Here is a 26,107-nt window from a genome sequence, read left to right on the forward strand (position 1 = left end):
CTAAAGATATTTCTAAAAAGCAATCCTGAGTCATTCCACAGGGCAATACAGGATTTCTCTGTGACTTCAGTATCCCTTTGGAAGTGACATTTTAAAAAATCAGTTATCAACAAAGAAAACTAACAAAGGGATGAGTGCAAAATGTGGATTAAAAACTCATACTAAAACAAAGTAAAAAAAGTTGAAGGCCAATGCACTCCGAGCCAAGAAGGCACAAGGCCCCATTTACAGTGACGGTAGGTAAGAATGTTGAAAACTGATCACTTACTTTGCATGTATGACCTGGGCCTTGACCTGATGGTTTACAGCTACTTGGTCGGGGTGGGGTGTCAATGATTCATGAAATATTCATTTTCTAAGTCAGTCTCATTCATAAGTAGATGTGATCACATAGCAGATTTCCAGAGAACGAATATTCCCCCCTTTTATCTTCCCTCCCCCCCAAAGGAAATTAGGGAAGGATGTAATCAATCATGATGCAGTTACAACACACAATCTTCCTCCCACTCCCAAATCCACAGGTACTATAAACTGTCTTATTAAATTATGTTCCATATTATACAGCCATCCCCCAAATACTACATTCTAAAACAGAGGCATAGCCATGCAAAGCAGATGCTAGAGAGGGCTCAGCTGTACCTCGATAGACCAGAGAAGGTTCTGATTGAGTTTTGGTCAGAAGAACTGGAAAAAGTAGCCAAAGGGAAAACAAACAGGGGAAAATAGTTAAAGAATAATCATGAAAATCATGAAAAATAAGACACGCAAATAATGAAAGCAGATTACAAAGTGCTTTACACAGATTTATTTCATTTGCTCTTGGGAAGGAGGTGTTACCTGTACTGTTAACTTTATTTTACAGAAGAGGAAATTGAGGTTCTAGGGGCCAACTCTATGTTTGTAGAGATAATAATTGTCGGAGATAGGATTGAAATTCAGATCTTTCCAGGTTTCAAGTCTAAGTAATCTCTTCTCACTCCAACGTTGCCTCTCCATGGATGTATTGACTCAAAAGCATCTGCCTCCATTACAGCTACCTCGACAAGTCTTTGTTTTTTAGGTTGATTTCAGCTGCTAAGAATTTTTGTACCAGCAGAGGGCAGGAGAGCTTCTGTTTTGGGGTGAGTTGTTTGAAACAATTTTCAAACTAAGTCCCAAAGCTTCAGGAAACCAAAGAAGGATCAATTGATTCAGTGGTAGAGGAACTCTCTAGAATATTCCCCTAGACAGCTGCAGGTCTGGGAGGGGAACTCCCAAAAGTGTGAATCATGGAGGGAATGGGCCACTCAGATGGATGCAAAGCAGTTCAGTGGTAGTCTGAAATAGGAAAGGAATTGGAGGCAGGGGCAGGAAAGAGGGAAGGAAAGACCATCTAAAAAAAGAGCAAGGAAAATCCATCCTCCCTTTCTTCTGCATTTGGCACTGTTTGTTTTGTCTGATTGCCATTGAAGGTCGAAGGCTTGTTAGCCAAAAGGGCAGGGAATCCCTTGGCAGGAGATGTGTAGTCAGTAATTTGGCTGATTTACCTGCTGAGTGGCAGGGCTATGTTACAGGAAATCCTAAGGTTAGAGAACAATTAAGTGGCAGAAAACCAGTTTCCTGGTAGAGTGCTCTGCATTTATCTTTCAAACAACATCTGGAATTTCATCATCTCACTAACAACCAGATAAACTCACGTTTCCTTTAACCTCTCTGGGCCTCAGTGACTCATTTTTACCATGATGGGGTTAGACTGGATGGCCTGCAAGGTCTTTTCAGCTCAAAGTCCTATGACATATAACCACATCATGGATCGGAGTATTAGAAAGACCTCCTCATTCAAATTTAATAAGAATATTGGGAAAAATCAAAACTCCAATATTGTTCTCAAAATATGATTTCTTTTTTAAAGTTTCATTATAAGGAAGGAAAGCCTATGTTCCATATTTAAGGCATTGTTTTTTCTTTTTTGGGGGGGAGGGTGGAGGATAAAAGAGGAAAGAAGAAAAAAAGGGAGGAATCCAGGCCTATGATTAAGAATTTTTTCAACCTTTTTTCCTGTCCTCATTTTCTCTGATTTCTCTGTGACATAGAGAACACTTCTTAATATCTGCCTTCTTCTTTGGCTTCTCAGATATATCTCTCTTACGGAATTCTACCTCTCCTTTCTGTGTCTATCACTGGCTTTTCCTCCTGTCCCCAATATGCTGACCTTGGCCCTCTTTCTCTTTCTATATTCCACTTAGAAATCTCACTTATTCTGCTAACTTCAATTATCCCCTCTGCGAGGTTGACTCCAAATCTTAATCTCCACCCTCAACCTTTCTCCAGAGTTCCTACAAATGTCCTCTACTTTGGATATCTTACCAATAATTTCTCAAACTCAGCATATCTAAAAACTGAATGCATCATCTTTCAGTGTAGTGTTGCAATGGATAGAGCTGGGAACACAAGAACTGAGTTCAAACTCTGCCCCAGACACTTCCTAGTTGTATGAACCTTCAGGAAGTCACTTAACCTCTCTCAGTCTCAGTTTCATTATCTGTAAAATGAGAGCATTGGATTCAGTCTTCAAGGTCTCTGTCAGCTCTATATCTAAGAACCAAAAGATTTTCCCCATCCAGCCTTACCATCTCTCCAAACCCTGAATTTCTGTTATTGGTGCCACAGTCTCCCAGGTTCATAACTGTGCATTCATATTTCACTTTCCATTCCCTTATCTCTTAATCTTATAATTGCTAAATCCTATCCAATCTGAGCTTAAAATCTAATCTTTCCTCTCTGCTTCCATTTATAGCTACTCTGGTTCAAGTCTAGATTCTTAAAATAGACAAGGTAATGAACTAATTCTTCCTGTCTTCAGGATATACTCGATTCATCTTGTCATTCACATCATTTTTGGAATAAACTCACTCATATCCCTAGTACCTAGCACACTAATTGACATGATAAGAACTTGTTGATTGAGTCTTAAGTCTTACTAGTGTAACAAGGGGTTTGGGACATGCTTAGAGTACCAAAGACAGTGTTAGTCATATGGAAGATGAGAGGGACATGCTTCTGGAAAAAGGGAGTATATATGGATACTCAGTGTTAGCCTACCACAGTGTCCATCACTGGCTTTTCCTCCTGTCCCCAATATGCTGACCTTGACCTTTCTCCAGAGTTTCTACAAATGTCCTCTACCATTGCCACTGAACTCCACTATGTAATGTAGGGTTTCTTTCAGGTGGAAAACTTCTCCAAAGAGAGTTTCAAAGTCACACCAAGATGGGTATAGTTGGTTTTGATACTAAAACCAAACTCCTTCTGAGCTACTAATCCTATTTAGTGGCTTTACTCCCACTTTTCCAGCCTCATTTTCCCAGTAAGTGTAAACATTCTAGTATACTTTCTCCTTCTTCCTCCCCTCTCCTATTTACACCTTATTTTTCCTTCTCTATTCAATTCAGCAAACACTTTTGGAGTGCCTTTTGTATGAGGTATTCTGGGGAAACAGAATTAAAGTGCTATTCCTGCCCTCAAGTCTTCAGTTTGGTACAAACGATTTCTTCTAAACTCTGGCACCACATGATCACAACATGATGGAGATGATTTAGTCCAACCCTCCCATCTTACAAATGAGGAAATCAAGATCCAGAGAAGGTCAGGAATTTGTCCAAGTTGGGAAGACTCAAGTGAAAGCTGTAATCAGTAAATAGAGGATGAACTGCTCACTTTGTAAAGGGCTTGGTCCTAGAGACAAATAACTGTAATGCAAAGAGGAATTTATAATAAGAAATACATAAAGTTGCCTATCTCTGATCTTGTTTGGAAATTGAGGGGAGTAGTCTCTCCTTCTAAACTTGATAGTGCTCTGTGTATCCTTCTCTTACCAACACATTCTTCCAAACAAAGCAGTTGTTTATTATTTTCCCCATGATTCATACCCCAAATAGAGTACAACTTTAAGGCTGCCCTGGTACTCATGAAATGTTAAGTGACCATGAGGAAGGCCTCTGGTTCACTGGGCAGATCTCTCCATGGAGGATAAGAATTACACAAGAACTGGAAAGGGGCAGATGAGTTTCAATCCATACCACTGGAGGGAGTGAGTACCCACATCAGTCCCAGGAAATTTGCAGCACAGACAAAAGTCTTGTGATACTTCAGAAGACAGAGAGATTATTTCCCAACAGAAGAGGTCTCATGGCCCTGAAGTGCAACAAATGGAGAAGAAAATGTCTATGGCCAAGGCTAGGAGATGTGGTCTGAGTCAGAAGGGTACAGTAAGGAGTGGAAGAAAGCAAACAAGTAAATATCTACTCTACCCTCCTCCCAGTTTAGGATAAAATTTCATTCTTTGTAAAAAACCAAAGTGATCAGCATTGCCTTAAATACCAAACAAAACAAACAGCATGGTATGTCATAGCTGATTGCAGACAGGGTGTTACCCAGAGATGGGGCAGAAAGTACAAAAAACAACCTTCCTCTCACCTCTTTTGTTGTCCCATGCATAGAGTTCCTTTATGCCCAGTTCATTCAAGGACTTTGAAAGCTCCAACTCCTCCCCGGCAATGTTATCCCTTAAGAGAATAACATGCTCAGGGCTGACTTCACATTTTGCACAAATAACTGGGAGAATGTTCTGGAGCGGGACATCAGGGCTCACTCGTACTACGGTCTTCTGCGTTCGCAGGTAGTTCACTACCAGCCGCACAGACTTCTGAAATAGAAATGTCAGAGAAAAAGATGTAAACATTTCCCCATCCCCAAAAGCATGTGAAGTAAGGTAGACAGACACCTACTGAGCCATAATGCTTTTGCTACAAACCCAGCAGGTTGGTGGGAAATAACACTGCAAAAGGGAGGTGCTGAAAAATAAACCCTTCTTAGAAACCCTTCCATTAAAGAACAAGGTCAAGTGACAGGATGGCAAAGAATCGGCAGCTGAGAAAGAACTAAAAATTCAGCACCAAACATGCACACGTTGCTATGGTTCAGCAATTCTGATCAGATTTGTACTACGTAGGTTCATGTAGACTTATGAACTCAGTATGGCTTCAGAGAACCCTCAAAAATGAGGCTATCAGGAATGCTGTTTAAGAATGTATTCATATATGTGTTCATAGGTATATGTATTCATTTATCTGGGTAGGGCTGTGCATATGCATGTATGCAGATGTGCATGTATATATGAACACATAAATAACTGAGATATATATATACATATTTTTAAACCAGAAAATAAGATTAAAGTAATAAGAATCAAGTGAAATCAAGAAAACTAAACAAGTACTCTAATTTATCTGATTCTCCAGGTTCATTGAGAACTGAATCAGACCAAATAATTCGAAAGACTCACCTAGGCAAAGCTACCCAAACTCAGAAGGTTTGGTATCGCTATCTACAGAGTGTTAAGACAATTAACTAAAACTTTAAGTCTCAGGCCAACTGCCTGTAGCCAAACATCGTGAACTAAATAGATTGTGAGGGTTTCTTCAACTGTTAAATGGGGATAATAATAGCACCTACCTCCCAGACTTGTCTTGAGGATCAAATGAGAAAAAGCAAGTAGCACAGTGCCTGGCACATAGTAAACACCAAAAAAATGCTTATTCTCTTCCCCCTCCCTTCTCCTGAGTAGGTCTAATAGGAAGGTCTTAATTCCCAATTTCTTTAAGAAATATCCCCTGAAAGATGATAAATGTTAGAGAGGATGTGGGAGGGTCACTAAAGCAATTGCTTTCACTGAACCAATATGCATGTGAAAGATTTTTTGAAAAATAATAATTAATATTACGAAAAAGATGACTTATTTTCAATTAGTAACAGAAACCTAAATTAAATTTCTTATTAAAGATGTAATCTAAATAGAATAAATAACAACTGTAAAACTAAAATACACACACAGAGTTCCACTATTCTTAATACCCAGATACTAATTTTCTAAAAATGTATCCACTACAAATGATGCTCCAACTTTATGGAAAACAAACTTTCTTTTAAAATCTAAAAGTCACGTTCTGATGAGTCATTACCCCTGAAGGTATTTATTTGGATAGGGAAAACACTCCCAATAAATAGAAAAAAGGGAGGAAAAAAAAAGGGACAAAGTAAGCCAGAGGGAGAGGGGAAGAAGTTTAGGAATCTTGACGTTTAGCTGTTTTCCCCTTTTTTGAGTGATGAGACAGAAAATAAAGGCTTTTATCTTCATCATGTCCTCTTACCCACATTATTTCAATGTACCATGTTGTGATGGTTGGCTTCTGCCCTTTGATGCCTTTGATGGCAATACTGTCTCCATTCCATGGCCCATTTCCAGTAGTTAAAGTGTGACACTGAAAAAGCATCCCCAACTTACCTCTGGCAGCTTCTGGACAATTGGCTTGCTCTTTTCTTCAGGGACTTTTTCCTTCAGGAATATGGTGTGTACATCAAGGGTCCCTATCAAAGTATTTGGCTTAAAACTCAAAGGTTGTTGGGTCTCTGAAGACCTGAGCTCCAGGGTATAGTGGGCTGGATTTAGGTGATTCTGGAGGCACAGCTCAACCAGCAGGTCCATCATGGCATGACTGCAAGGTTAAATAACATTCATGTTTATTAGGAGGAGCTACAACTTCCCTAGACTTTAGACTACTTTTCTGGTCTTTCTTCTAATCTATTATTGCTTGAAAAAGAATAAAGCAATAGCTTTCAGGAATACTAAAAATTAGCTTTCAGTTAATCAGTGACAATACTAATAAACACTTGAGACAAGCTTTTTCCTGGGTAAGCCTCAATTTAGGCTATCCTGGCATGAATAATTCAAACACTACATAATTTGCTACATTGCTGTTAAGTTGTTTCAGTCATGTCCAACTCTCCATGACCTCGTTTGGGGTTTTCTTGGCAAAGGCACTGAAATGCTTTACCATTTCTTTCTCCAGCTCATTTTACATTTGAAGAATTGTGGCAAACAAGGTTAAATGACCTGTCCACACAGCTAGCAAGTGTCTGAGGCTTAATTTGAACTCTGGAACATGAATGAATCTTCTTGACTCCAGGTCTGGCACTCTAACCACTGAACCACATAGGCTCCCCAAGTATCTACTATGTGTTAAGTATTAGATTGTTGCTTGTCCTTCATTCTCGAAGAGGACAATGAAATCAAGAAAGGTGATTCCATGACTTGCAAGTGAATTGATTTTAAGTGAGAGAGGGCTGGCAAAGTCACCAGCCTTGCTTTCTTCTCTGGAGCCATCTGTGTATAGTGGAAAGATATAGATCAGGACAATTAGAGATGGCCCCTCCCTAAGTACCGTGTTAGAGGTTAAGGGGCAGCCAGAGCAAGGCAGGGAGAGGAGAGACGGAGTGTTGTATCTAAGAGAGAGCAAGAAAACTAGCCTTTCTGGAATGGAGTAGGGTAGGGCAAGGATGTAAATAAAAGCTGAAAAGGTAAGTTAAGGCCAGGTGGAGTTACTGAAAATAGAGTGACATGATTAGACTTATACTTGAGGCTAACCAACTTAGTAGATGCATGAAAGATGTACTTCAGGCAAGGAGACTAATTCTTAAATTCTTGCAATAGTCCAGTGAGAGGAAGCTGTTTGAATACAGAGCAGGGAGTGAAAGCAAAAGAAGTTATGAAGGTAGAAATAACAAAAACTGGCGACTGATTGTTACGTGGTTTGGAAAGAGGGAATGAGGAGTCAAGGAGAAGGAAGATATTATGACACAGAGTGACTTATACTAACTTTACTTGGCAAGGGATTTAATCACTGTTCTGTCATCTTGGATCACACCTCTTAAAGCTCACTGTAAGTTTCAGGGTCACCTGAATGGAAGTGGGCAAAGGAGTGACTCCAAGCTAAAGAAGGATGGGTGGGGTACTCACGACAGGGATAAACATCTAGTCAATATGCAAAAACAAATGAATGGGTCTCAGTACTCTTTAACCAGGAATGTGATACAATTGCTGGGCACAACCTTTTATACCTTGGACCTTAACACAGCACCTTGCTTGAACCTCTCTAATGTATGTGGCACCACATTATCTTGTATTATTATAGACCTGTGTATATGTCATATCTCCATATTAGGTTAAGTTCTGTGAGAATTGGGAACATGCCCTAAGAACAATCTCTTATATCAGTCAGTAAGTAGAAGAGAGCACTAGCAATGTTCCAAACAGAACAGGTATATTTTACGCAGACACTCCCTGTCTCCTGTCCTCCCCCCCAAACACACACACACACACACACACACACACACACACAATCAGGGTTTTGTTACAGGTATTTCCACTCATTTGCTCAAGATGGCATAATTGATTTTTTTTTTTAAAAAGTTAATTCAGATACTTAAGTAAGTATCTACTAATATCAGTATATGACAAGGCTACAGAATCATAAGCGTCAGACCTACTATCATAGAGATCACCTAATAAAAGACCATTTTACACACCTGATAAGTAGCATCTCCAGGATTAAATTTTATGGCATGTTTTTCATACGGACTCAAGAACTATATTCAAGGCTCAGTCCAGCAACCCCTCCAAATGCAAAGCCTTTCCTGACCCCTAAAGTTAAGCTATTCCCCTCTTTGAATCATCTTAGTCTAAAATATTGTATTGTCCAGTAAAACATAAGCTCTTTAAGAGCAATGTTTCATTTTAGTCTTTGGTGCCCTGACACCTCGCAAAGAATTAGTGTTTAATAAATTTCAGAGAAGAGAAAAGCAGTTTGGTTTAAAAAACAGCCTTGGAACCAGGATGACTTGGGCTCAAGTCTAGCTTCTGACACATACAGACTTTATGACCCTTGGCAATCACTTGACTCAGTTACTTATAGAGAAGGTGCCAACCTACATTAGTAGAAAGAATTGCCCCATCCAGAAATTCTCCAAATCACTGGTCTAGTCCCTATCCCTAATAATCGTTTCTGTAACTAAATTATACTCATTTTGTAGGTTAATATTTTTACACATGTGGCAACAGCAAGGAAGACTAGATAAAATACTTGGCTTGCAATCAGGACGACCTGAGCTCAGATTCCATCTTTGGTTCTTTTGTGATGTTGAACAAGTTATACCACTTCTGTGTACCTCTGGTAATTCCCTAGAGCCTTCCTAGTAAATCACAGATAGACTACAATCTGAGGTGTGGAAGGATGACCTACACCTCTAGCTTCTCACACTGATCGAATTACAGAGCTTACAGGTACTTGTGAATCTAATAATATATTAATGTGGAATTTAATATAGACCATGTATTATATATCTTATCTATACACAGTTTATTATTCCTTTTATGTACTTTGATGAGGTCTATATGGTCAGCAGATCAACAGTCAACTTTTGTTAAATGCTTCCTATGCCAGGCACAGTGTTTTAACTGCCAAGGATACAATGAAAGGCAGAAAGGGAGAAAGGTAATATAGAGAAAGGAATAAAGTATTGCTACTAAATGCAGTTATCAATGTATTAAATAAAACAAGGGGGAGTGCTAAGGCTTTGTGAGTAAGGTAAAGTACTCTTTAGATTCTAGTCCTAGACTGTCACAGAAAGTAGAAAAAATTTCAGGAGTGTCTCATTCCTATAACTATAACATGAATAATTCAAGTCAAACTCACGAGGAACTCGACATGAGAACCTCAGGAGAAAATGCATCTAAATGTCTAAGCATAAGGAGAATGACATGAGATAGCAGAATCAGATGTTTGCTGACTGAAAATGGAGGCCCAAATTCCCATATTTATAGCACTTTACAAATAATTTTCCTCACAATTTTATGAGGTGGGCAGTATATCTATGATTATACCCATTTTACAGTTGAGGAAACTCTCTGAGGGATCAATGGACTTCATCCTTTAGACACTTCAACAAGTGTCTAAAGTGGAGTATGAGTCTAAGTTTTCCTAACAGCAGACTCCTTCTGCAGTACCAGGCTGCCTTCTTGATGATACCGTTCTACTTAGATTCCAGGTTTGTTATAGCTAAGGCAAGTGATTTCCAAACCTCCTGGCGTAATATAGGTAACGTAAGTGTGGTTAGGTGGAGTATAAAACAAAGGATAGCAGAGACATAGGTGGGAACCAACATGGACCAATAACTGTCATTCTGTCCCATGGCTATAAAATAGACCTTTTATCTTGGCAAGACTACACAAAACTTCTCATGGAGTCCAGATCAGAATAGAGAGGAAAAAGAATTGGAAGTATTAGAGAGGCGGTGGGGCACATTGAGAAAGAACTCTGGATTTAGAAATGAGACTGGGGTCAAATACTAGATTCATCACATATCAGTGGTATGAACTTATACAGCTAACTCATGATTGTTCTGGTCCTCAGCTCTCTCATCTGTGAAACAGAGTGGGATGATATAAATGATGTCTAAGGGCCCTTCTGGGGGCAGATAGATGGCTCAGTGGATGGAGCTCTGGACCTGGAGTCAGGAAGACCTAATGTCAAATCCAGCTTCACGTTTACTAGCTGTGAGACCTTGGTCAAGTCACTTAATCGCTGTTTGCCTACAAGGCAGTTAGGTGGCTCAGTTGACAGAGTACTGGATAGAGTTGGGAAGAACCTGAGCTCAAATCTGACTTTAGATACTTATTACTTGTGTCATCCTGGACAAGTCATTTAACCTCTGAAAGAAATGGCGAACCACTCCAGTATCTTTGCCAAGAAAGCCCCACAGATCATATAGTCCATAGAGTCAGGAAAAGTTGGACATAACTGAATGATTGAACAACAAGGGCCCTTTCAGTTCTAAAAACCCATGAAATGGGAAGCTGTCCTCTCCTGTTAGCATAATAAAGTGCTCCCTTATTTGAAGGTCATCAGTATTACTAATCAAAGGTTACATGAAGCAAAAATGTTTCATTTCCCCATACCGAGTTACGTCCATCTCCCTGGGAATATGCTTGGATTTTGCAGGGCATTCCCAGAGACTGGTGAGGACAATGGGATAATAGAGTCAGAACTCCTGCACTACTGAGAAGAATTCTTCCAGAACCAAGGGGAGAAGACACAATCGATAGTACCCCAGACATATCTACCTTAGATGGTCACTGTACCCTCTACAGCTGTTATAACATTCATTACTGGCTGTGAGAGTTGTCAAAAGACAAATTAAATAAGATTAACATTATTAAGGCATTTTTATCTCCTAGACTTTACATTTATGGGAACTTGTTCACCTCTATAGCCAGAAATAATTTTCATTTTCTTTTTTTGGTCTGATTTATTCAAATGATCAATTTCTTTCAAAAGATACAAAAATGATAATTAATGGCTAGTCAGCATTATGTTGTCAATAATAATAATGATCATAGAATCCCAGATTTAGAGTGAGAAAGGAATTTGTTAGTCCTGGAGTCCAAATAAACTCCTCATCTTACAGATGAGAAAACTGAGGCCAGGAGGTTAAGTGATTTGCCCAACCTCACACAGATAGGAAGGAACAGAAACAGGGTTTGAAGCAAAGTCCTGTAACTTCAAAGTCAATGTCCTTTCTGCGGTCCCATGTTGCCTCTCCCATTTATATATTTATTAATTCAACAGCATTTATTGAGCACCTACTGAATGCTACACACTGTTACGGTTTAAGATTTATAAAAACATTTTTATCATAACCACCCCAGAAGCCAAACAGTATTAAGTACTGGTGTCCTAATTTTACAGAATATGATGGGATTCAAAGAGGTTTGGACCTATGCAACGTCATACTACTAGTAAAGATCATGAAGCTGTATCGTGACCTCATTTCTTCTAACTTCAAACCTAGTGCTGTTTCTAACCACACTATGCTATGAAAACAATGCTACCTACTTATTTACAAGTCTTTGTCTAAACAAATAAAGTTCTTCAAAACAAAGGCATGTGACAAGTGCTGTACAATTCTAGGATCATAGATTTAGACTTGGAATTGACCTCAGAAGAACTGACTTGGGGGTACTAGGTGGCACAGTGGGGAGAGTGCTAGACTTGGAGTTAGGAAGACTCAGATCCTGCCTCAGACATTTACAAGCTGTGTGACCCTGGCCAAGTCACTTAACTTCACTTAGACTCACAGTTTCTTCATCTGCAAAATGGGATAATGACAGCACTCACCTCACAGGACGGTTGTAAGGATCAAATGAGATAACACAAATAAACTTTTGTATGCCTTAAAGTACTATACGAATGCTGACTGAATGTTAACTAATTATTAGAGGTCATTCAATCAAACCCTCTCATTTCACAGATGAGAAAACAAGCCTAACCTCAAGGGTTAAGTGACTTGTCCAAATAGCAAACAGAAGGCCTGGGATTCAAACACAGGTCCTTTGACTCCAGATCTTGGGCTCTTTCCATGATATCACCCTTAGGTGTTATTTTCCATGATGATAAACATAATTTAATCTACCATCATGTCCCTTAATGTATAAAAATATCATGCAGATTAAAAAATTATTTTTTAATAGATAGATCAACTATCTATAACTATATCTATAACTATCTATAACTAACTACTGATAGGTTAACTATCAGTAGTTAACCAATCTAAATAGTAGATATGCCATTTTCAATTTTTCAATATAAGAATAAACAGTGAAGGGTCAAAACAAAATTAATAGAAAGACTTGTGTGTTTGTGTTTAAATTTAATGGAAGACACCAACTACACTAAGAAATAAAGTCTTATTTGGATTCTCATCATGAAGTGCATGTAAGTAGATTCTGCAAGGTTATGATGGCAAAGTACAGGCTCTGACACAACTTTCTGAGTTGGAAAGGCTTCAAGGATGGCCTGGCAATGAACTTTTAAGTCTATTATTCAAGGACCAGTGTGGCTAAGTTCCATGAGACTCATCAACAGATGAATCCTCCCCCCATCAAGTGACTGAGATTTTTCAGCCAGACTATCATGAAGACTGTTAAATAAATGGGGGAATCGGTTTAGATTTGGGTTGAAAGAGGAAATTCCCACCCTCATAAAGCCCTGAGTCTTTAAAATACTAGATAGAATGTCCAGAAAATGGATTACTAAAATATTACTGGATTACTGTGGCATTTCCTCAGAGCCACAACATTGTTAGAGGAAAATATGACCTAGAATCCCAAACTGAAATCATAATGCAAAGTCTTAGATTTAAGCAATATAATAGGAAATATAATTCCTTTGGAAATCTGCTTTTATGACAAGGAAATCTAGGTCAGTGAACTAGTAGCTTTTAAATAATCTTGTTCAAGTTTCATTTATTTCACGTTGGGTTTTCTGCAAGAAACAGTGGTGCTTTCAGAAAACAACTGAAAAAGTTCATAAAATTTATCCAGGATGAGAAAAAGCCTCTAGTCTTTTCTGCTGCATTATGTGCACATGCAAAAATGAACTTAGATCACTCAAGGATAAGACAAATGAAAAAGAAAAGTTCTTAGCTGAGCAATGGTTAAGTTGATGAGCACTTATGATGGACCTACTATGTGCCAGATGCTGTACTTAATTATATCACTCCTTTCAATAGGAAATCAGACAATTCTGCTTCCACATCTCTCAGAAGCCCAACCTTCCTTTTCTCCACCTCATACAGCCCATTATCACCTCAACTAATGCAAAAGCCTCTAAAATGATCCCTCTACCTCCAGTCTCCTCTATCACCAATTTATCCTCCAAGAAAAGATGTCAAAATCGTCTTGATAAAGCACAGGTCGGGCCATGTTAGTTTCCTGCCCTAGAATTTTCAATGGATCCCTTCTGTATATAGGATAAAAAAGCAGACTTCTCATTTTGGCATTGATAGCCCCTCATAATCTGAACGTAGCCTACCTTCTCAGATTTACATTACTCTGCTTGATGCATTCTAGTCAAACTGGCTTAGTTACTGTTCTAAAAAATCATTATTCCACCCCTATTTATAAAGGCCATTCTATCTGGTATGCATTTCTTTCTTATCTCCATCTCTTAAACTTCTGGTCTTCCTTCAAAGGGCAACTCAGGTGCCATCTCCTATGCAAGGCTATCCCAGGGTTGTTAGTTGTCTATCCTGACTCGAATAATCTTGTTTTCATTTTTGCACAAAAGTTGTATTCCCCCAATAGACTCAGCTCCTTGAGGAAAGGAACTGTTTATTTTTTTTTTTATTGCCTCTGTATCTGCAGAACTTTGTAAAGTGCCTCCTTTAAATAAGTAGGTGCTAAACACATGCTTACTAAACTGAATTCAAGTGCAAAAAGGGGAAAAGGGGAAAGGTAAATGGAATCTTTACCTGCCCTTTAATAAATTTATCATCATTTATAACTTATACAAATATAAAATGTCCTTGTTCCCATCTCTAGCATGTCGCCACTCTTCTCCCATGCTCGGATTTTGATACCCTTATAAAAGTAAATGAAAAAAATTAAAGGACTTTGTCACACAAATATTTGGATTAATTTATAAACAACACACAGGAAATATAAAAGCTATTAATGCTATAATCTCTGTTCTGTCATTCTAAGGATTAGCAGCAAGTTTGAAACATGTAATTAGAGGGAGGTGTGTCTGAAAGGGGAGACTCTGGGATCCCTGGAGGACTTGCCACACCTTTTTCTATTGTAGAGAATAAACCCGGCGTGGCCCAGAGCAAGCCAGCATAGAGGAGTTTCCAGTGTTGGCAGTCCTAATTTATCATTTGCTTGTTCTGCACTGGTTGAAATACATCCTTCTGGCCCAGCATCTGCCCCATGTGTGGCTATTAAACCATCCCAAATTGGCTGGAAATCAACAATTATGGCTGCTACTTTCAGAGTGCTATATGAATTACATCTGGCACTATTTATTACATCCTTGAATAGACCCAGACTAAGATGCAGTTCTAGACCTCACAATACGGACTGGGGAGATTACAAACAGCTGGATGAGGAGAATACTCATATACCAGCAATGTACCTCCTCTAGCTTGGCAGCCAAATTCTGAAACACATTTTAAAAGTCCATGATAGAAAAATTAAACTAGCAAAAATAGTTTTTAAGACGTGCCTTTCTTACAGGAGAAGAGAGGAAAAAGGAAAAGGGAAGTGGAAAAAGGGAAAGGGAAAGGAATGGGAAAGGGAAAGAGAAGGGAAAAGGAAGAGAAAGGTCTGAGTTCAAGTTCCACCACTAATGAACAATGACGGTACATTAAGCCAAACAAATTGGTACAAAAATTCCCACAATGGTCATATCCAAAAATTTATGTCTCATTCTACAACTTGAGCCCATCACTTCTTTGTCCAGAGATGTAAAGCATGGATCATCACTGCTGACCTAGAATTGTGGTTGGTTACTTCATTGATCATAATTCTTAAGTCTTTCAATATTGTTCTCCACAAAGTTCCTATCAGACAAACTGTTTTCCTGGCTCTGCTTATTTCACTCTGCACCAGATCATAAAGGTCTTCCCAAGAATCTCTGAAACTATCATTTTTATTATTTCCTACATCAAAATAATTTTCCATTACATTCTTTGCAGTAAGGGCCACAGATATAGAGCAAGAAAAGATCTTAGAGGCTCCTCAAGTGCAGCCTCCTCATGTTACAGATAAGGAAACTGAGGTCCAGAGAAGTCAAGTGACTCTCCCAGGATCACATACCTAGTAAATACCTGAGGCAAGATTTAACTTAAGTAGGGCCTTTGATGAGACACATTAGCTACAGGACCCATATTTTCAAAGTCTTTCCAACTTGATGACATCTGACATAAAAGAATTCATGCAAAGTTGATCTTTAAGGTCCTTGGCATGGCCTTCAAGAAACCAGTATCACCTCCATTCCATAATAATCATGAATAAAACAATGTAATACAATTATTCATCTATTCATATTTTTGTTGTTTGCCTCTCCCCATTTTAACCTAAAATGCTAGCAAGTTAGTTCACTAATGAAAATGCAATTATGATCAGTTACTACAGATGTAACTACATTTAAGAAAAGGAGTGTGCAACAATCCAGACTTGGAACAAAGATAGGAATAATTACTCCATAATCAACCATTAAGCATTTCTATGTTAAGTGCCTACTATGTGCCATCCAATGGAAGGATAGACATTAGGGATGAGAAGACAAAAGTCCCTGCCTTTAGATAACTCACATTCTAGTGTCAAGAGACAACGTATACATACAGGGTTATATATAAAGAGTCACTGGTTAAGTGGAGGAGGGGGACATTAGTAACTGGTGGTTTCAAGAAAGGATATAGGATTCCTTCAAGCAGCATTTGTCCAAATGTTCTTAAAATATATTTTCATATATGGAGCTTCAATTTACAGACACTATGGTAGTAGCAATACCTTATCAAGTGAACAGCAGCTGTATAGCAGGTATTCATCTCTGTCTCTTGCAGACTGGTTTTCAAAATGAGACAGTTCACACAGTTTATAGTAAGGAAATGAAAATGCCATCCTCCTAACTATAAACCATTTCTTTCAAGGACTTCAGTGTGAATGGAGAAACCACTCAGAAAGCTGGCTGAAGCAAAAAAGGATGCTCAGATTGAATGACCAGATCTCCCCCAAGAGAGAAAGAGCTATATATCAGACATCTACTCAATCTTATCAGGGATTTTTTTTTTTTACAGGTAAGCACTGGTCAGCACTCATGCTGCCTGGTGTTTCTAAAGTCAAATATATTAGTGACTTTTTAATGAGTATTGATGGGTTTCCTTCAGTGGGCTTGTACTGGATTACTGGATAAAAAGGAAACATTTTCAAACTGAACAATTCAATTTTTACAAATATTTATCATACTCTATGCACTAGACAGCGATGGGACCTGAGGATGAAAGATTTTTTAAAGTTTACATAGTCCTCATACTTAGGAGCTTATGGTTTTATAGGAAATCCACAAATAACGTACAAATTGGCATATTAAGTACATGGATAATTTTTTTTTAAAGGATGAGTTCTGCCTTTATTGAGGAATTTATATTTCAGATAGATATTGCATACAAAGAAATACTTTGATATGTGGAGGGATACCATTCCAGGCAGGGGGAAACAGACATAAACTTGGAAGAGGACAGACCATGATCAGTAGTGGAAATATGGTATATACAAGGGAATAATTTGAATAACATAGAAAAAGCAGTTTGAAGCCAAACCATGGAGGACTCAGATGTCTTAAGGAAGTAGTTTTGCAGGCAATGGGGAACCTCTGAATGTCTTTCAGTAAAGGAAAGATGTGATCAGATTTGCATACTACATTGCTTTGGCAGCTATTTTAAAGAGGCATTGGACAGGAAGGTGATAAAATAGGGAAACTAACTTGGAGGCTACTACAGTACAATGATAGTTAACTACACTCAAGGAAAGAAGGAGTGAAGGCCTACTTTAAGGTGCCAGAAGGAGGAGTTAAAAGGAAGTCATATAAGAAAAACATCCTGGAGGTAGAACAGACAGGATCTAGTAACTGGATGGATAGAGAGGGTGAGATATGATTGAGATTTGGGTGATTAGGAGAATGGTGAATCTATCAGTATAGACAGAGAAGGTAGGTCAACAGGATCATATTAGGTGAAAAGGTAACTTTCTGGCATCTACTTCCTTTCCCAGTGCCTTTGCATATACTATTCTCCATGCTTAAAATACTCTCCCTCTTAACTTCTGCCTCTTAGAATCCCTTGTTTCCTTAAACTCAGCTCAAGTATCACATTCTACCTGAATGTGAATTTCTCAGTCACCTCAGTTACCAGCGCTTTCCCCTAGGTTATCTACAATTTGTACGTATCATATATACAGCTGTATATGTGCACATTGTCTCTCTCATTAAAATGTAAGTTCCTTGAGGGTAGGGCCTGGTTTTTATTTTAATTTGTATCCCCAGCACCTAGCACAATGCCTGTGTTTGATGCTTTAATAAATGCTGCCTGAAAAAATGCCACTGAATTTGCCAATTAAGTCATTAATGGCCTTGGAAAGGATAACTTCAGTGGAATGTAAAGAAAGTAGCTACGTCATCAAATGAGGGTCATCTCCAGTCATCCTGATTTACATCTTGCCACTGAACCCAGATGGCTCTAGAGGAAAAAGTGAGGTTGGTGACCTTGCACAGTTCTCTCTCACTTAAAACCAATCAATTTGCAAGTCAAAGCACTACCTTCCTGATGTCAAGGTCCTCTTCAAGAAGGAAGGACAACGACATGACACCAAATGACTGAGGAGAACTAAGAACCAAGGGGATCAAGAAAGCTACCTAAATGGTGCCAGAAAGGAATAAAAATAAATAAATTATTCATCTTGCAAGGTTTGTAATAATTTTCATTTCCTCTTATTAATTCCCAATTTTTCCCAGAGAAAATCTTTCATTATCAGTTCTGTTTTCATACTGAATTTTTTGTTTTTAAGTCTGATGTTTTATTTGTAAATGCCTTTGTACTTTTTTCCAGAATGAACTATTTTTTAAAATGGAAACAATGCACTGTGCATTAAGATCACTAGAAATAACCTGAAACTGCAGATATCTATCGTTATATTTGCATTTTTACTCTATTTTTTTTACTTGGTATTCTAACTAAATTTGGGGTTTCTGTAGGATACAGTTTAAGAAGAGATGGGCTAGGTAATCTCGAAGGTCCCTTCCAACTTGAAAACTAGAGAGACCCAGCTACTGCAAGTTAACAATCCTTGCAAGATGCTCTTAAGACTTAATAAGTCATCACGCTCTCATTTCAGAATCATTTTATTTCTCATTTTAGAATCATTTCCAAATGACTCTGGAAATTTTCCCTTCTATTGCAAGTCATTAATCACATGTAACCAGAGGACTTCAGATTCCCATAGCAGCTCCTTCTGAAATATCTCACCCCAAAGAATATGATAATCTTTTGCCTCAACTTCAATATGTTCCTCTATTAATACTTAAGTGTTTTATTATTTGTGACATTTGAAAGCAAAACATCAAAATGCATGTGCAGTCTTAACTGTCCACATCAGGATTATGGCTGTATGAATGATGGGAAATCTCTGGCTTGCATTTGGGTTAGCCTTCAGGCGATTACTAGGAAAGGATCCTATCCTCAAGTATAACCTTCAACATCACACGCTTGTCTTATATTGTATAAGACGATGAGATGACTTTTAAAGGTTAAAGAGGTGTTCAGGAATATTGAATAATTGGTTGATACCTTTCATGAAAAAAAAAGCCTCTCTTCAGGAAAAAAAATTGAAGTAAAAAAATAGATGTTTAGATGAGGATTAAACTGTGTTAAAATAAGGCACTGATAAAAGGTGATAGTTTGTTCTAGGTATCTGAGTGAAGATGTATAACAAGAACTATTTTCCCTTAGATTTTTGCTAACAGATGCCTACTCTCCATCTCTTTGGCTCTTCTCTCCCTTTGCCCTTTTCTGCTTTAGTATTCATTGCTCCTCTCTTTTCCCTTTTCTTTGTCTTTCTCTATTTTCCTGCTCCAGTCTCCCTCTTGCCATAAAATATAATAGAAATCCTCTCATTATTTGATACACTTCTAAGGTTTCATCTCTACTATTTTATTTTTTCAGATCAGTACATGGAATTTTCTCTCTAAAAACCTAAACTGTTGCTTTTACTTCTGTCTGTCTCTCAAAGCCTCTTCCCACAAGTCTTCATGGCATGAAAATGATTCTTCCATCTCAAAGGGGATACTAAAGGAATACAAGTTTTGGCAGGTCCTTCAAAGATGTAAAGACTTTGAATGGGACCTTGAATATAAGTCTGCTGAGAACAGTGGGGTATAGTGGATAGTGTATGAGTCAGAAAAACTTTGGTTCAAATATTCTGACATTTCTTAGTTGTGTCACCTGAGCCTCAGTTCCCTTCTCTTCAAAATGGAAATAATAATATCAGTGATATCTACTTCACAGTGTTGCTGTAAGGCTCAAACGAGATAATATGTGCAAAGCTGCTAAGCAAATTTTATAGAAATTTTATAGAAATGCCATAGAAAAGGAAGCTGCCACCACCGCCATCGTTGTCATTGTCGTTGTGGTCATCATCATCACTGTTACCTAAGTTTAGAGAGGCTCATAACAAGGTTGACCACACAATGACAAATTTTTCAGCCACAGCAAATCTCTATCTAGGTTATAGAGGGGTTTCATTCTGCCTCAGTGGAAGGAATATGTCCATAAGCAGAATCACAGGTAATTGAAGTGTTAAAGCATTTACTTGTGCATGACTCTCAATTTATTTTTATTCTTACTAGCCAGCAGCCCTCAAGGAAAAAAAAAGCTTCTCAACCTGTATGTAGGTTAATATAATTCCCTTAAAAAATTCTAACATGAAGCTGTTATAATAATATTATATATTAATTATTTATTATTTATAATAATGTTATTATAATAATTTGTTTAATAATTTGAGTTTTCAAGGATAATTGAAAATTACCTTATATCTATTTATATATAATTTCTATAAACATCCACATCCATGTACATATATACACATATATGTGCATATGTTTGCATATATACATACACACAGAGTATTTGTCTCCCTTGCTAGAATGTAAGTTCCTTAAGAGCAAGCACTATTTCACTTTCTTCTTTGAATTCTCAGCACCTCACACATAGTAGGCACTTACTAAACACTTCTGACCAACTGGATCAATTACTAAAGTGAATTTTAGCCAAATCACTTAAGATGAGTTATATAAGCCATTTCCCAAGCAGGGGAGGGAATAAGTATTTAATTGGTGCCTACCATGTGCTGGGCATTGTGCTAGTGTGATCCACTTTACAAATACCTCATTTGATCCTCATAACAACCCCTTGAGGGAGGTGCTACTGTTATCATTATTTTATATCTGAGGAAACTGAGGTAGGCAGAAGTTAAGAGACTTGCCCAGGGTCACATAGTTAACAAGTGTCTGGGACAGAATTACAATAATAATTAAAATAATAATAGCTAACATTCATATAGCACTTATTATGAGCTAGGCACAGTGCTAAGAGCTTTACACTTATCATCTCATTTGAATCTCGCAACAACCTAGGAAGCCAGTACTAGTATTACCTCCATTTTACAGCTGAGGAAACTGAGGTAGGCAGAAGTTAAGTGACTTAGCCCAGAACATACAGCTAGTGAGTGTCTGAGGATGAATCTGAACCCAAGTCTTCCTGACTCCAGGCTCAGAGGTCTATCCATTGCTGTCTCCCAAAATACAGGACTCAATTCCCATCTCTTCCCCATAAAAGCCACTTTTCAGATGGATTTCTTATAAAAAGCTGAGACAGTTCTCCTAATTTTCAACTGAGTCTTAACTAGCTCACTTTCTTTTGAAAGTTCATCTTTTATTTTTGAGACATAGGGCTGAGAAACCTATCTTTTTGGGTTATTTTATTTGACAAGGACTATAAAGTACATATCAATGTACAGTAGATCAGCTACTACCACCATGATGGCTATGAGGTCTTTCATCCAGAGTGAGTTCAGTATTTCAGATTTTTGCAGGAGCTACAACTAAACACCCAATGTGTGCATGGCATCAGGCACTTGTCTGAAGGAGTGACCTGGATCCTCAAAAGCCTGCTCCCTATGTTTACCTACACCACAATGGAAGGAACACAAGGGTCAATTATATCTGAACAACAGGTTTCTGGTTCCCCTGTGGATTTCACTGAGAAAGGAGATTCTCTCACCAGTTGTGAACCAGTCTATTATTTCCCATACAGGCTGGGATACCCAATGACCTCACACAGTCCAAGGATACCTGAGTCCCACAGAAGAACCCTTTGAGTTATATGAGAAGTAGGACATAAAATCTCTTTACTGCTATAAAGTGTCACACTCAGAGATTTGGACACTCAAGAGAAAGATCCACCGCATTATAAAGGAGATAATCTCTCCTTCCATCTTCTCTTTTGAAATGTATTCCAGATGCAGGTGATTATCTACATCAAAATGATATTACTCCCCAAACTCAACACATTTGCCTTTCTTCCCCTAAAGTTTTCTTTCAGTATAAGCAGTTGTCTCTCCAAAGACACTCTTTTTCCATCCGAGCTCCACTTATGAACACTGTTGGATGGATTCAGCAAGAATTCAAATCAGTTCCACCAACATTAATTGAATAATTCTTATGTGAAAAGGTAAGTAGGCTGAGCACTGTGGGGCTAGTTCCCAAAGTCAAGTCATCTTGTGAAGTCAATAATGTCACTTCTGCAAGGAGTCCAAAGCAAATTTCTTAAGAATAGCTAGAAAAATTGCCCTTCCTGTCTAATTCTTCTGTCCCTGATGACCACATAAAACTGTGTGAAAGTCTAAGATGGACTATAGACTTCATTTATATTATATGTCTGGACAAAGGAATTGCCCAAACCCAAAATGCATAAACATTTAATGTTATAGAAGCATCAGTGTTGAATTCCTATACAGTTTCTTTACAAGCCAGCAATGATGAATGGACAGAATATGTGCAAAAGGAAGGGGATTCAATTTGTTTCACTGCTGTTATGATCAGGAGACGAAGTGACTGGATAGAGTCCCATCTTCAGAATCAGGGGTAAACTTAAGTAAAAATAACCGCTTCCCTTATTAGCGTCCTTGCCCCAGGTACTCACTTGGCTTCTCTCACTTTCAATTTTCTTATCTGGAAAATGGAGATGATAATAGCACCTAGCTCACAAGGTTATTTTGGGAGTTAAATGAGGTAATACAGGCAAAGAGCTCTGCAAATATTAAAACACTATATTAATGTTAGCCAATATTGTTATGGTTATTATTTTATCCAGGTTTATATGTTTCTACAAATCCCACTGATTAAAAAAAAACAGAAAAGAAAAACTATAAGATGCTTCATGCTCAGGAAAAAAAATTCAAAATTGCTATTTTAAACATGGTGCAGGACTCTGCCTCCAGGCCAGTCTTGTATTATTAAACAATATGACATGTAAACTAAAGCCTGAAGCAAAGACAAAGCTGACAAGCCAGCAGAATCTATTATCCTCACAGTCTGCTAGAGGTGGGCTGTCTGGTGCTTGCTTGTAAATTACTTTATCAGTCAGGAGACCCTGGGGGAAGAGGCCATCCATGCTTTCTTCTTGATAACTTTGGAGAAAGAGAAATATTTTTTTTTTAAAGTCTTCCAACAGTCTCTCTAGTGTAACATTCTGTTTCAGTACTAGAATTCTGAGTTCTATAGAATGCCATAAAAACTCATTACAGCAAAACGTACATTTTAAAAAATATGCTTTAAGGTAAATTTTTTTATTGTGAGGATAAACATGCTGCCATGTTTCCAAACTGTGGGACTTCTTTAATTTATAAAGTGAGGGGCATTTCATACAAAATTCAAAAAGATATAGACAACATAATTAGCACTCTTCCTGACTCGGTGGTCAGTACTCCATCCTACTACATTACCTAGTTGGTCAGTTCAGAGTCCGACGGTGTCAAAAGAGCACGTCAATAATTGTTCTGAAACAACATGATTCATACTAAAACAAAGAATCCTGAACTTCTTTCTTACCTAAGATTCTCAATTCAACAGAATTTGTTCAAGTCCTTTGGCTCTGGAAATAGACTTTGATTAAATGTTGAAACCATTTGTAATTGAGATTTCCTTTTGTTTTTGTTTCCCCTCTCTGTTCAAGTGGATGTTTGGCCCCAAAAATGCTATAGTGACATTTTTTTCTTTTTTAAAATAAATTTTTACTTATCCTTTGTCTTATTTCAACTAGATTATGACTTTCTAAATTCAACAGATTATTAGTTTAAACCAAGAAAACTTCAAATTAGAAAAAAGTACATAAGATAATGAATAATCATGGCCTTAGAGCTATTGAAAATGAAATAAAAATTTAAAAAGACTAAAGGTTGACTTTCAGTAGAACAGTCATTCACACTTAAATCACTTGATCTAAGTCCCTCATCCTGGTACAATTCCGAGAAAGGCAAAAACTTAGTACTGAGAGTCTTGTACAAAGTAGATAGGACTCTATCCCTTGTGAAACTACTCTAAAAACACTTTACATGTATTCCTATCTTATACTTATTTTATGTTTACGCTTACTGTACCCCAGTAGAATATAAACTCTTTGATGGCAGAGATTATTTCATTTTCATCTTTGTGTCTCCATCACCTAGCACAGTCTCCTACACATAACAAGTGCTTAACAAATATTTGTATTGAGTAATCTTTAAGGAACTGTCCTTTCTAACCTTGAATTTATCCCTAGTCCAAAGGCAATGAAAATTAGAGAAGATTGGTTTTCATTCATTGAGCATTAATGTCTGTGAGCTTAGAGTTGGCAAATAGGTTCCTACTGGAAACCTCAGCCCTGCACTTGTCCAACAGCAGGAATTAATCCCTACTCTGATCTAAAATCTCCTTATTTCCCTTGGGTTCACATGACCCACAGGCAGGGGTAGATAACACAGATATGTCCCAGAAAAGAACTGATCACCTCAAGCCCTTCTGTATGCAGAGCATGGGGCTGGGCTAACTAGTCAGGGGGTTGTTGACCTTGTTACATCCTCTTTCTTATTCCAAACCAAAGAATTCAAGGACCTACAAACTCTTACCTCCCATTGATAGCACTTTTTATTTCCAATCCATTGGGTAAAACCACAGTGACATCCACCATGCTACTCTTCAGGTTTTCTTTCATGTTGACAAGGTTCTGTTGAGGCATGATTCCCAAGTCTCTGTTTGGTTTCTGATCACCGTGGATGTTCGGAGTTGTAAATGGCTTTCCAGGAGGAGGAGGAGCCCGAGCTTTCATCTTCCTCCTTGAAAATAGAAGACAATGAAAATATTTCAGCAATTTTATCTTTCCTCCTAGTTATAACATATTTTTCTTAAAAATACATATGAATAAATCTCAGATCCATCTTGAGAGCTATTTGTCTTTATGATATTGCTATCATAAAATATTCTGGTTCTCACTTTGTTTCTACATTAATTCCTATAAGTCTGTCCAGCTTTCTATGAAACCATCCCTGTAGTCATTTCTCATAGCATGACATTTATAGACCATATTTGGTTCAGTCATTTCCAATTGATGGACTACTCCATCAGTGTCCAATTCTTTGCCACTATAAAGAGCTGCTATAAAATATTTTGGTACATGTGGGCTCTTTTCCTCTTTCTTTGAAGATCACAGATAGGATTTGAAACCAGGACTTTGGAGGTCATTTTTACTGACCACTTCACTTAAAAATAAAGAAACCAAAACTTAAAATCTTCCTGAGTTCAAATCTGGCCTCAGACACTTAACTAACTGGGTGACCTAGGCAAGTCACTTAACCTTGTTTGTCTCGGTCCCTCATCTGTATAATGGGCTGGAGAAGGAAATGGTAAACCACTCCTGAATCTTTGTTGAGAAAACTCAAAATGGAGTCATGGAGAGTCAGATAAGACTGAAACAGCTGACCAACAACATACCGCTTCCTTCACTTGTCATTTTTGTGCTGACATTTATGCTAGATCCTTCACTGAAGTCCTATTCCAATGCCTTGTCTTGGCACAGAGGCAATCTCAAAACTAGGAGAGTCCACAGGTCAAAGAGATTAAAGCCTCAAGTAGAGTCAGATATCCCATTGCATGGGTCTGTCATCCAAAGATGAGCCATGGGATAGTGAGAACAGCACTGGACTGGGAAATAGGAAGGTTGGGTTCTAATCCCAGTTCCACCACTAGCTAACAATGTGGCCCCAGGAGCATCATTTCCCCTCCAGTTCTCAGTTGTCTTATCTATAAAATAAGGCTTTTAGATTAGATGATTTCTAAGGTCTCCTCCACCTCTGACATCTTCCTTCTCTCTGAGGCAGCTGGCTAATATAGTAGATAGAGCACTAGATCTGGCGTCAAGAAGACCCAAGTTCAAATTTGAGTTCAGTGTGATCCTGGGCAAGTCACTTAACCTTATTCAGTCTCAGTTTTCTCATCTGTAAAATATGGATAATATCAGCACTAACCTCCCAGGTTTGTTGTGAGTTTTAAATGAGATAATAATGATAAAGTGTTTAGCACAATACCTAGCATATAGTAAGCATTATATAAAGATTATTCTGATGGTTATGAGGATGAAATGAACTATTTGTCAAATGCTCTACCAACTTTAAAGCCCTATATAAATGCTAGCTATTATTATTATTATCTTATGGATCTTTATAAAACAAAGTTAGAAGAAAATTGTTACCAGAGGGGCTAATAGGTGAGGCCTTTTGGTTATAAGCAGCAACTCACTAATCCTA

At 37.9% G+C, this 26,107-nt stretch overlaps 1 protein-coding gene across 14 annotated transcripts in view; it reads right to left on the bottom strand.

Annotated features, from left to right (window-relative positions):
- COBL (cordon-bleu WH2 repeat protein) overlaps positions 1 to 26,107 on the bottom strand; it is a 346,611-nt gene that overhangs the window by 210,905 nt on the left and 109,599 nt on the right. For 9 of the 14 annotated variants that reach the window (XM_072598180.1, XM_072598174.1, XM_072598177.1 and 6 more), the window contains 4 exons: positions 24,434 to 24,640; positions 6,323 to 6,533; positions 4,456 to 4,684; positions 640 to 684 (listed from right to left, as the gene is read on the bottom strand). In XM_072598180.1, the coding sequence (XP_072454281.1) occupies positions 640 to 684; positions 4,456 to 4,684; positions 6,323 to 6,533; positions 24,434 to 24,633 (685 nt within the window). In that variant the 5' untranslated portion in view covers positions 24,634 to 24,640. The remainder of the gene's footprint in view (positions 1 to 639; positions 685 to 4,455; positions 4,685 to 6,322; positions 6,534 to 24,433; positions 24,641 to 26,107) is intronic. The other 5 variants (XM_072598182.1, XM_072598183.1, XM_072598186.1 and 2 more) reach the window with 1 other exon arrangement.

The sequence above is a fragment of the Notamacropus eugenii genome, chromosome 3, assembly GCF_028372415.1.
Source record: "Notamacropus eugenii isolate mMacEug1 chromosome 3, mMacEug1.pri_v2, whole genome shotgun sequence".
Classification (NCBI taxonomy): Eukaryota; Metazoa; Chordata; class Mammalia; order Diprotodontia; family Macropodidae; genus Notamacropus; species Notamacropus eugenii.